Here is a 13,327-nt window from a genome sequence, read left to right as displayed (position 1 = left end):
AGAATTCTCAACAATGGCACTCATCAAGTCAACGGTGATTGTACAGCCGCGAAGCCACCTTTCTACTAGATTTGATGTAAACACCAAAGATACAAATGTCCACGCCAGGTTCTACTGAAACGAAGCAATCCTATTGGCTCTAGCTACCTAGAAATGCTATTGGTTGGTCTCGTTTCGAGCCGAGCTGCCCCCAACGGCAAGTGCCTTTCTATCAAACTACGCTAGCCAGTTGCCTTGAGACATATCTTTCGAAGAACTTTGATACGAATCTTTTACGTGCACTTCGAGCTGCAGCGAGCAGTACCAAAATGGCTGACATCGATTTAAACGTAGACAGCCTTATACAAAGGCTTCTTGAAGGTAACGTTTATTACTACGTGCAAATCTTCCATCGGATGTAGATCCTGTGTAATAGATTTTGTCTCCGAGTTATGCATTTGCCGGAAATTGTACTGCTTGGATGAAATGGGCGTATCTGTCAAATGTCAAAATCTTGAGAATTTTATCGCAGGCAAAGTAGTTTAGCTTAATAGCGTGTGGCAGAACCCTTTACAGAAGCCTGTAAGCAGTATTCCACTGTTTTAACTCAATGTACGTTTTGTTTTGCAGTAAGAGGATGTCGCCCAGGAAAGTCCGTGCAGATGTCCGAAGCAGAAGTGCGCGGACTGTGCTTGAAATCAAGAGAAATCTTCCTTCAGCAGCCAATTTTGTTGGAGCTAGAGGCTCCCCTCAAAATTTGTGGTAATTTACGATCTATCGTGATTGAATCAGTCGTTGAAATTATATGCGGTGCACAGTGCGTCGTAGTTTTTGAAATTAAAAATCTGTTAAAATAAAACTATACTAAAAAAGAAAATGTTTCCATACAGATGCGAACAAAGGAAACTTTTTGTGCCAGACATTTTCTTGTGTTGGAATTAAGTGAAACCATCGATATTTATGCTCCTCTGTGTTTTAGGATTCAGGGATAGTAGATTTTATTGACAATACCTAATAACGTATTTATGCATCAGATTTGATACTCCCAAACCGGGAAGTTCAGAAACTTCAGCTCCTTTCCGTTTATGCTTCAGGTGACATCCACGGGCAGTATACAGATCTCCTGCGGCTTTTTGAGTATGGCGGTTTCCCACCAGAGGCAAACTACTTATTTCTGGGTGATTATGTAGATCGTGGCAAACAGAGTTTAGAGACTATATGTCTTCTGCTTGCATACAAAATAAAATATCCAGAAAATTTTTTCCTTCTGCGTGGCAATCACGAATGTGCCAGTATTAACAGGATATATGGTTTCTATGATGAATGTAAGTATTTTATAAATTTCTTGCTAGACATAGAATTAGATGATATCATACGTAGCTTTTTTCATTTTGCAGGGTGTAGTAATTACTTATATCGTTGCATTGGTATTTTCTTTTAAACTTGGCTTCTATCTCGAAGTAGGTGTGGAATTGAAGTTGTATGTAGTTTTTTTTTTTACCTGGCAGTTAATAATCTAGACAAGCTTAAGTTGCCTGTGTGATACTTCTCTCTATGAATGCCTGTAATTTGAAAGTGGTTTGATTTTTAGATGATTAAATAACAACTTGATAAACTATTCTGTAGTTGCCACTTTAAGTCATATAAGGTGCTTTACCTGTTGATCATTGTATTTTTGTCAGGAGTGAAAGCCTGTTAATATTCATGAAATTCCTGTTCGATAGTGGCCTACAGAGAGCTGTTGATGAACATGCAAGAAAATTGTTGTATTAAGCAAATTAAATTTTAGTATGTAGTTGGAAGGATCAAAATCAGCACATCTTTGAAATTTGTTCAAAAATCTATCTGTAAATCACACTTGAGTCGAAGGCAGTTTTTTCACTAGGCTAGTTGTAAAAGTTTCATATGGAAGTGATAAGGATTAGCCTACAATTCAACCACCTTTCTTTGGCCAGTAATGCTATTAACCATGTAACTATTCATCGGCATCAAATAATCACTTTGATTACTATGACAATTGTGTGTTTTAATTATCAAAGTATTTAGATTACTTTAGCAATGTGTTTTTTGTGTAAGGAGATTATTACTAATGTCTTCAGACCTTGTACAAAGTTAAAAATGCTAGACCGTTATGGAAAAATTGAGGTTTTCAGTGGGGCTGCAAACATAACTATAGGTAGTACAGTGAATCCAGCTAGGCACCAAACTAAAGTTCAGTCTGTCATCATAACTTCCATTTAAATGAAGAATAGCTTATTATTCATTCATTCATTCTTTCATTTATTGTCATTTAGATCCCAAGGAAAACTGCAAATGCAGAAAATAAAATAAATAACACAAAAAAACAATGCAAGCAGTTCTTGATGTTGAGAGTATCGATATTGGTTGCATCCAATTTGCCATGACACTTTGCCAATGTCTCACTACTGCGTGCAAGTGCAACTCTTGTAGGTCCCTCGGTACAACTTTTTCAGGATATGTCCTCTCGACATATCGTGTAACCTAAAGTCTCTAAATATACTTACAGATAATGTAGGTAGAAGTTTTATCATCACAAGCAATTCCCACTTTAAAAGTCCAATTTAAGTATGAAGGTTTGATATGTGAAGTTGACGGAAACATTTTTGCAAGAGGAAAAAAGTATTTGCTTCATACATAGAAATCACAATTTCTGTAAATGTGTGTAATTAAGAGGCATGTTCAATAAATAAGTGTACTGTGACTGTTTCTATTTTTTTTTTACTGGTATAGGGGATTCCCTGACAAACGAGCTTTGCAGGAACACAGTAGTATGTAAACTGATGTAGTCTTCTAGTTGCATGAAAGATGTCGTTGAAGTCCCGACAAGTCCGAACCAAGTGCTGTGATCTGCTTCATACTTGCAGAAAGAATAATAGCCACTGAAATGTATTTGCAAATCAAATGAAAGTGTTATGAACAGAAAGAATGTCTTTAAGCAATGTAGGAAGTTTAGTGGAGGCAGAACAAATCTTCATACGAAGAGAGGAGTAGCCTAGTGACATCCCACGTTGGCTGATGAATTGGTGCAAAAAATAGAAGAAAATGTTCTTGAAGACCGTTGATTGATAGTGAAAGAAATTCCTCTGATGTTTTCACAGTTCCCCAGAACTTTCTTATAAGGCACTCACAGAAGTGTTGGGATACTTAAACTGTGTACAATATGGGTCTCAAAACAGCTGACAGGTCACCACAAGAAAAATTTGGTCAGTACTACCTGCAAGTTTCTGGAGAAACTTGAACTGGAAGACAAGGATTTTTGAGTCAACTGAGGCATCCGATTCCACCTGTCAGCTTTGACCCATTACATAAGGGTGTGTTGTGTTGTGTGACGTCATGATGGTGTGGAGTTTAGTTTATGAGTGTGTTGTGTTTGCAGATTTCGTCTAGTTGCGGTTGGTGGTGCCCTCTGGTGGTGTGTGTATGGTCCACGTGTTATGTGATGTATTGGGTTCATGTGGGTGTCAGTGCTTAAAGTGTGCATTTATCGGTCATGACTGTTATAGAAGAATGGAAGTTAGTGTCGGTGAGTTAAGAATTAAGTTTCCGTTGTGTTTGTTATTGCGGTGTCGTTTGATGTTAATGTTCTCTGTTTGTCGCATGGTAAGTCGTTTAATTCAATTTGGGGCCTCTTTTGTTAGGTATGGATATGACTTCTAAGTATAATAGTGCATGTCTGTGGGCTGAAATGGGGGATGACATGTTGTCCGTCATTAAATTCCCGCAACTTTTTGGACTTGTGATGGAGATAGTGAAATGCGGTGCATGCAAGCAGAATATGTGAGTTGGGGATTAGTGTGTAGTGCTGGAACTTTTTGTGGTAAGTAGTAATTTTTTTTTTTGTGTTTTATGATGTTCGGGTAGGGTTTTTATGTGTTGTTGGGTCGGTGTTATTTACTGCAAGTGTTGGTGGTTGATGGTTTTGGTATCGGCACTTGTGGTTGATTTATGTATTTAGGGAAAGTACTCGATTTCAATTTTTTTGTATCGTCAGTTGTATCTGAGCTGTAGGTCATGGGAAGTGACTGATTCCAATTTGTCATCGTAGCTATGTGTGTTTTGGTATCATGAGCTGTTGTTGACCTGTATAGGTCAAGGGAAGTGTCAGATTCCAGTGTGACATTGTAGCTGTTTTTTGTATTGTGAGCTGCTGTTAACCTATATAGGTCAAGGAAAGTACCTGATTACAATATTTGTTGGTTTAGGTGGTGGTTTTTGGTATCGATAGCTGCGGTGTGATCATAATTTTTGGAGTAGTTGGTTTCTTAATTTGTGGGATCGACAATCGTGGTTGAGCTATGTAGGTGGAGGGAAGTGACCAGTTCCTGTCGATATTGTAAGTGTAGCGGAATTTGGGAATTTTGTGTTTTTATGTCATCGTTTTGTGTGGTTTGTGATCATGGTGTATGTCTATATGTGTTTATATTTAGTTTGTCCCCACTCAAAGACCCCCAATTTTCTGCACTGGTCCCATTACTTTGATTATATTTTTGGAGAGAGATGTTGTTGGTTTTGAATGTATTTTCGTGTTTGTTGTCATTTATGTAATGATGTCATAGGTGCCACATTGGAGATGTTGAGAATGGTCATTTCCGCCATATTGGTGACGTCATGGGTCAAATCAGATGAGTGGAATCGAACACTTCTGTAATCCTGTGTTTTTTGGGCTCTATTGTGATAGTGGCATCACACCAATTCCCTGACTGTCAAAAAATTCAAAACCACAATTTGGGTGAATTTCTACCTTAGGGGGAGACGGTCTATGCACAGTGATATTGTGAGGTCCTGAAAGAACTCAGGAGGAGCATTCAAAACAAAATGGGGGGATGCTGATGGGTTCGTTGCACGACAACAGCCATCCTCTTACAGCCTTAGCCACAGAGTGCTCTTGAACTCATTTGATTGCGATGTTTTGAACCACCACACTAATTCCCCTGACTTGATGCCTTCAGATTAACATCTTTTCACCTCCCTGATGGCACAGATCAGTGGAAGTAAGTTTTGAACCGACGAGTGGGTGCAGCAAGAGGTTCTGAAGGGGGAAGGAGCTCACGGGTGAGTTCTCTGAGAAGAGCATAAAGAGGCTGATAAAGATGGTGATTGTGTGTAAAAGTTTAACAAGTGTATCAATGACATCCTGTAATTTTTTCAAATATGCTTATCCTAAAAAATATAAAAATCTAGTTCACTTACTTTGTGAACATACCTTCTACATTTAATAAATTTCAGACAGTGTCTTCAGCATTACATATCAATATCTTGCTGAGGTAGCATAGTTCCATAAATTTCTCTCCCTTGCATTTCCCCTCACGTATATAGTAAGGATGGGCAAGAAATCTGGTATCTGTTAAAAATCACAATGACTGAGAAGTCACAGATATCACAATAACTTTACAGAATCTGACTGTAATTTGTCACAACTAGATGTCACAAGCAGCATTTAACATTCATGCTGTGTGCCATCTGTTTGCCAAATTATTTATTTCTTCCTGTGAACATTGTGTCTTGATGGCTGTGATATCATTGACAAGTCACAAGTAAAGTCGCAAATAGCAACTGAGAAAGTAGCATTTAACACTCATTGCCATGTGCCATCAATTCACTGAAATTCATACTTCTTTCTGACAACCTTTTGCCTTACGCTATGGACATATAACCAACTTACTTGTGGTCAAATAAATGAACCAAGAAGCTTATATGGTGTGAGAAAAATTTTATAGTTTTGCTCTACTTTGACGGAGCACTTACATGTTTGGCTGGAGTGTGATATTGGACACCATCTCTACCTGCCTCCCCAACAAAGCCTGTGGTCAAGGTTAAGTTGAAAGTTGATAAATTGGTTGAGAATTATTGAAGCCAATGAATGTGAATGCCAAATAAAGGTTGTGCTAATAGATAGACCCTGTACTATAGCCTGATGTTTGCATTCATGCCACATTTAAAGCCACTTAACATGCCTTTCACTGTAAAAACTAGATAATTTCAGAAAATATACGTATATTAGGTAATGGACAAGGCTCTGATGAGTATTTTGATATTATATGCATGTATTGTACATAAACTGCTAAAAATGCAATCAGTGGTCCACTATGTAACTCTTACCAAATGCTTAACAACAGTATATTCGCAAGACAGATAGCATTTTTTAATGCTACAATACACACATAGTCTAAATTTTCGTGTGTATTGTCAGTTACAGCATTAACTATCACCAGTGTCATCTATTAACTGGAAGATTAGTACTTTCCTCTGTTTTCACTTGTACATCATCAACCTTAAAACGCACAACCTTCCATCCTAGCTGGACCTTGGGCTACGCTACAGGTTAGTCTGGCATCACAACCCAGCAGAGATGGGCAAAGTGAAACGCGTAACTGTTTCGAAACAAATGAAACAGTACAAAGTAATGTTTCGATACGCTGTTTCGAAACAGTGAAACAGTTTGTGTTTTGTAATCTAATAAACCTACACACTTTATCGTCTTGAATGTCTACTGTATAAGTATGTCCATATAAACACAAATGAGGTGCGAGAGCGCTAATCATGTCGCAGAAAATATGAAACTATCACTTAGGCGTCTTGGCAGTTTCGTATTTCCTGCAGCAAATGCGCTGCTTTCGTGTCGTGTGACTTTTCAGTTGGCTGAGGACAGCCATAGCTGAAAACAGAAGAACCACCACGAACGGAACTGGAGATCGGAGCAAATTGCAGAAACAACGGATATGCTACTGGGATTCCCACATTCCGTTAGTATGGGTAATATACCCATCCTGCTAATTTCCATGCACACAAAGGGAATCATTGTGGATAATAGGCACAGTGACTATACACTCACAAATAATGCCAAATAATTCGAATAAATAACAAAATATAACAGTAAAAAATTGTCTTGCAAGGTGTTTCGAACCGTTACTATAAATTCACCATGCTTCCCAGCCCTTCCCGTTCACCATTACACTATCAGTGATATGTCAAACAGATTGCTTGCAATTATATCTACATCAAATTTATGTATATATCTAATAACTGTCACTCCATGCCTTTTTTTTTTTTTTTTTTTTATTCAAAATGTTGTAGGCTTACGAGCATTTCTTAATATGATTACTGTACATGAACAGAGAAGCATATGTTATAAAAACACGTAATTTAACTGAATGATTTTCACATATTTATTATTTTGAATGTGAATAATATGCGTTGTTTTATTGTTTGGTTAGTGTTTATAAAGCAGATGTTACGCCATTTCGGAATAGGACAGTCAGCTAGAAATGAAGCTTTATTTTCAGATATCTTAAGCTTCATGCTGTTGCTTTCCAAAAAGATTTCGACACTTTTGAAAGTGTTTCATGAAGTGGTATGTTGTGTTTCAGTACCTGTGCCGAGCCCGAGTCTCGTCCGACACAGAGCGGAATGAAACATCACTGTTTCGATACAATTAGTCCATTTTCAGCACAGGTGGACTGAAACAGCCTTATTTTGAAAAAACGATACAGTTTCTGTCTCTGGCTCGAGATTGAATCTGGTCCGGTTATCCGAGACAGGGGCGGAATGAAACAGCACTGTTTCGAAACAGTCTGCATTCTAAATGTGAACTCTTGCAGTACTGTGTGTCAAATTGTTATGAGCCTCAACATCATGCTATTAATGTTTGTAAACCCGGTCCATTAATACAAAATTAAAGCCAAAGGAAGAACAAATATAAAATCTACTTACTACTGACTGTTTTGTTGAGGTGATGTTTTTTCCTGTGGACAGGTATAAATTTTGTGTAGTGTGATTATCACAGAAATAGCTTTGATAGAGTGCAGAGGAATACAAGCTGTGAATTCATTAATTATGATTTTAAATTGTGACAAATCGCAATGTAGAAACACCATTGCTGAGAAGTATTTGCAGAAATCACTGACATCAGAAGGTCACAGTTTAGTCCGTCCCTTGTATGTACCTGGATGTAACTTAAATACTCACTTTTATTCATTTAATAATATGTTTGTTGCTTGCTTACAAGTATTATGGGGAGCTACAACTAGTGGTGGTGGTGGTTAGTGTTTAACGTCCCGTCGACAACGAGGTCATTAGAGACGGAGTGCAAGCTCGGGTTAGGGAAGGAAATCGGCCGTGCCCTTTCAGAGGAACCATCCCGGCATTTGCCTGAAACGATTTAGGGAAATCACGGAAAACCTATATCAGGATCGCCGGAGACGGGATTGAACCGTTGTCCTTCCGAATGCGAGTCCAGTGTGCTAACCACTGCGCCACCTCACTCGGTGGAGCTACAACTAGTATTAAATTTTAAAATCAGGAGTATTTCATGACCAAGTATTTAAGGAAGAATGTATAGCGTCTTTGGTATGGTGCTGTTGGTCAACCTGTGTATAACAAGTTAAAATTAGGAATTGGCATAATATCTAGCCAGTGCATATCTTCAGGAGGTTAAATTCCTAATACTGCTGAAAGAAACACTTAGTGTAGAATGTTTTAATTCTAGGTTAGGGAAATATTAAATAATAATACTCCGTCTTCAGCCCCAACATTTTTATATTCTACTTACTGTCCATTTTTGAGGATTGTATAAATGTAATGGGGATTACATCCATGAAAGTAGTGTTGTAGCTCTGAAATGCATTGCATAGTAATTAATAAACAAAAATATTATGACTGAAGACAGAATATTATTAATACAGGGTGGTCCATTGATAGTGACCGGGCCAAATATCTCACGAAATAAGCATCAAACGAAAAAACTACAAAGAATGAAACTTGTCTAGCTTGAAGGGGGAAACCAGATGGCGCTATGGTTGGCCCGCTAGATAGCGCTTCCATAGGTCAAACGGTTATCAACTGCATTTTTTAAAACAGGAACCCCGATTTTTTTATTACATATTCGTGTAGTACGTAAAGAAATATGAATGTTTTAGTTGGATCACTTTTTTCACTTTGTGATAGATGGCGCTGTAATATTCACAAACATGTAAGTATGTGGTATCACGTAACATTCCGCCAGTGCAGGCGGTATTTGCTTCGTGATACATTACCCATGTTAAAATGGACCGTTCACCAGTTGCGGAAAAGGTAAATATCGTGTTGATGCATGGCTGTTATGATCAAAATGCCCAACGGGCGTGTGCTATGTATGCTGCTCGGTACCCTGGACGACATCATCAAAGTCTCCTGACTGTTCGCCAGATAGTTAAGTTATTTAAGGAAACAGGAAGCGTTCGGCCACATGTGAAAATTCAACCACGATCTGCAACAAATGATGATGCCCAAGTGGGTGTTTTAGCTGCTGTCGCGGCTAATCCGCACATCAGTAGCAGACAAATTGCGCTAGAATCTGGAATCTCAAAAACGTCGGTGTTGTGAATGCTACATCAACATTGATTGCACCCGTACCATATTCCTATGCACCAGGAATTGCAGGGCAACGACTTTGAACACCGTGTACAGTTCTGCCACTGGGCACGAGAGAAATTATGGGATGATGACAGATTTTTTGCACTCATTCTATTTCACGACGAAGCGCCATTCACCAACAGCGGTAACGTAAACCGGCATAATATGCACTATTGGGCAACAGAAAATCAACGATGGCTGCGACAAGTGGAACATCAGCAACCTTGTCGGGTTAATGTATGGTGCGGCATTATGGGAGGAAGGATAATTGGCCCCCATTTTATCGATGGCAATCTAAATGGTGCAGTGTGTGCTGATTTCTTACGTAATGTTCTACCGATGTTACTACAAGATGTTTCACTGCTTGACAGAATGGCAGTGTACTTCCAACATGAGGATGTCCGGCACATAGCTCGCGTGCGGTTGAAGCAGTATTGAATAGCAAATTTCATGACAGGTGGATTGGTCTTCGAAGCATCATGGCCCCGCACATTCACCGGATCTGACGTCCCCGGATTTCTTTCTGTGGGGAAAGTTTAAGGACATTTGATATCATGATCCACCGACACCGCCTGACAACATGCATCAGCACATTGTCAGTGCATGTGCGAACATTACGGAAGGCGGCTTACTTGCTGTTGAGAGGAATGTCGTTACACATTTTGTCAAATGCATTAAGGTTGACGGACATCATTTTGAGCATTTATTGCATTAATGTGGTATTTACAGGTAATCACGCTGTTACAACATGCATTCTCAGAAATGATAAGTTCACAGAGGTGCACATATCACATTGGAACAACCAAAATAAAATGTTCAAACGTACCTATGTTCTGTATTTTAATTTAAAAACTTACCCGTTACCAACTTTTCGTCTAAAATTGTGAGCCATACGTTTTTGACTATTACAGTGCCATCTATCACGGAGCGAAAAAAGTGGTCCAACTAAAACATTCATATTTCTTTACGTACTACACAAGTATGTAATAATAAACGCAGTTGATGTCCGTATGACCTATGGCAGCGCCATCTAGTGGGCCAACCATAGCGCTGTTTGGTTTCCCCCTTCAAGCTAGACAAGTTTCGTTATTTGTAGTTTTTTCATTGTTTGTAGTTATTTCGTGAGATATTTGGCCCGGTGACAATCAATGGACCACCCTGTATATCCCTCACATAGAAGTCACTGACAGCCAGAGACTTGAATGTAAACTGGAACAAAATACCCTGTATCACCTCAGAAGTGGTCTCTCTCAACTGCAGCAACCGGACTGGTCACAAGTGACTTGTGTATTCCAACTTAGGACATTTGTCAAGTGTGTAGGGCCCAAACAAGCAGGGCTGACAGGAGATGCTGAACATATATGAAGAACAGCTGCAGTAATAGTCACAGGTTTGGCTGGCCCACGGGAGAGCATTGTTCAAATTCAGCTACAGTATACATAGCTATCATTGGTGCATATGAAGTCATGTAAATGTACACAACCTTAGCATTTACATGGCTGAATTAAACTATTTTGTGAAGGCTCTTGAATTATACTTCAGTTCCCCATGTGTTGCTTTCACAGGGACCACAAAGACAAGTGTAGACTAATTAGAATTTGCACAGAGGTGTGTTTAAACAGTCATTCTTCCCTTCTCTGTACAAAAATAAAATGGGAAGAAACAGTAATATGTGGTACAGTGACAAGTGCCCTCTGTCATGCACTTCAGTACTTTGCAGTATGTAAGCAGATGTACATTTGGATTTCACATGTGTTAATGAACTGTTGTTGCACAGTGGGTGATGCTGTGCTAATTGTAGTTTGCATCAAACGACATAAAAGTTGCAATCCAGTTTTTTTGATGTGAATATAATGTGAGAGCTGTAATAAGAGAATAATTCAAAGGAACATGATTTTAGCATTGCAAAAAGTATACATTTGACCGAGAACTTCATTGATAGTAGGCAAGGACAAGAAATGAACACAGAAGACTTCTCAAGTTGACATTTTTGAACACAGAAGACTTCTCAAGTTGACATTTTTGAACACAGTAGACTTCTCAAGTTGTTGACATTTTGAAAAAACACACACACACACACACACACACACACACACACACACAGAGAGAGAGAGAGAGAGAGAGAGAGAGAGAGAGAGAGAGAGAGAGAGAATCATCCGTATACAGTAAAAGTCCAATATACTGCAGATTTTGATCCAGCGCAGTGCAAAAATTGTGCTACAATTGGTGTGCAGCATATCTGTTGCAACATTTACACCTGCAACTGTCAGGATCTGAAGACAATAACTGATGGGGAGAGGTGTCACTAAATTCAACCTTGGGTATGTCATTATACCAAGACTGTCGCTGGAGATAACTGGAAAACACATCTCATGGTTGTCATTGTGATGTAGACAACAAAATTATTGTGTAGCAATGGTTGACAATAATTGAAATGAGTGTGACCATAATGCACATGCTGCACTATTCATTAAGAGTTTATATATGAGGTCTGTTCAGAAAGTTCTGGAACATTCACAATTTTGCACCAATGGTGTGTTGGTACGAAGTGTGGTTGGCATCCTTGTACATGCCTGTGTTTAATGTGTAACTGCTTGAAGTTTCATTGTTGTATGTCTGTTGTTATTCAGTGTTGTATTGAGTACAACATTATGTCGCACAGTTTGTGAATTTCGAGGTGGCAGAGTTAGAGGAGCAAGGTGTCTGCATTATATGTTGTGTGAAACTCAAGAACACCCTTACAGAGAGACACAAATTGGATCAGGAAGCATATGGTGATGAATGCCTAAGTCGTACTCTGTGTTAAGACTGGTTCACACGGTTTCAAAATGACCAGATGGAAGTTAAGGATGACACTTGTTCAGGATGCCCTTAGACGTCTATGATGATGATGCTAATGTCAGGAACGTCAACGAAATTGTGTGTGCCAATGGAAGAATGGTTGTCAGAGAAATTGCAGAAGTCAATTGGATTGTCTCATGAAACCCTGACACAGCATCTTGGAATGCATCATGTTGCTGCCAAGTTTGTTCCATGGCTCATGAGTCTAGACTAGAAAGACCTTTGCTTCGGAATCTGTGAAGATCTTTTGGATCGTGCAAATGAGAAAGAGATGTTCCTTAAGAGATCATAACTGATGATGAGACGTGTGTGTGTGGTTATGATGTTGAGGCCAGTGTTCGTCACAATGGGTCAGTAAAGGTCCTCCAAAGCTCAGGTCAGGTTAAATGTCAAAGCCATGCTGATAGTTTTCTTTGACTTGGAAGGATTAGTTCATCATGAATTTGTGCCACAGGGGCAAACTGTTAATCGATAGTACTAATGGGACATGTTGCAACGCCTGCGAGAAATTGTGAGAAGGAAATGGCCTGAAACGTGACAAGACAATTCGTGGCCCTTGCTTCACATCACATCCGCCCATTCATTCCTGTTGGTGCCTGACTATTGCACAAAGAATGAAATCACTGCTGCGTCATTCTCCATCCTCTTAGACCTGGCCTCTGTGGACATTTTTTGTTTCCAAAGTTGAAAAACCCATTGAAAGGGTGAAGATCTGCAACGATAGACCAAATAAAAGAAAATTTGCAGATGACGCTTCACACGATCCAGCAAGAGGTGTATGAAGACTGCTTCCCTGCTTCCAGAAGTGGAAACAGCGTTGGGAGCAGTGTATCAGTTGTGGAGGAGAGTACTTCAAAGGAGACTATGCACAGTAAGCAAAAGGTAAGCGTAGAAAAATTTTGCGGGCAAAGTTCCGGAATTCTTTGAACAGACATTGTGTATCTCTGTGTGTAAAGCATTTTTTGTGAGTGATAAGCTAAAAATTATTAATCATGTGCAGAATATTGATACAAAAGCGAGTTTAGCATGTGTGTGTGGTGTACCTGATTGAGCAATCAGGTGATGGATGAAAGAAGAGAATAAACATGGAAGTTCT

At 39.1% G+C, this 13,327-nt stretch overlaps 1 protein-coding gene across 2 annotated transcripts in view; it reads left to right on the top strand.

Moving 5' to 3' along the window:
- The first annotated feature begins 233 nt into the window (after positions 1 to 233).
- LOC126210068 (serine/threonine-protein phosphatase PP1-beta catalytic subunit) overlaps positions 234 to 13,327 on the top strand; it is a 99,385-nt gene continuing 86,291 nt past the window's right edge. For both annotated transcript variants that reach the window (XM_049939190.1, XM_049939189.1), the window contains exons 1-3: positions 234 to 360; positions 610 to 741; positions 1,074 to 1,304. In XM_049939190.1, coding sequence (XP_049795147.1) covers positions 309 to 360; positions 610 to 741; positions 1,074 to 1,304 — 415 coding nt within the window. In that variant the 5' untranslated portion in view covers positions 234 to 308. The remainder of the gene's footprint in view (positions 361 to 609; positions 742 to 1,073; positions 1,305 to 13,327) is intronic.

Source organism: Schistocerca nitens, chromosome 10 (assembly GCF_023898315.1).
Source record: "Schistocerca nitens isolate TAMUIC-IGC-003100 chromosome 10, iqSchNite1.1, whole genome shotgun sequence".
Lineage (NCBI taxonomy): Eukaryota > Metazoa > Arthropoda > Insecta > Orthoptera > Acrididae > Schistocerca > Schistocerca nitens.
The sequence above is the reverse complement of the archived record's forward strand: the minus strand, read 5'-3'. Positions and strand labels throughout refer to the sequence as shown.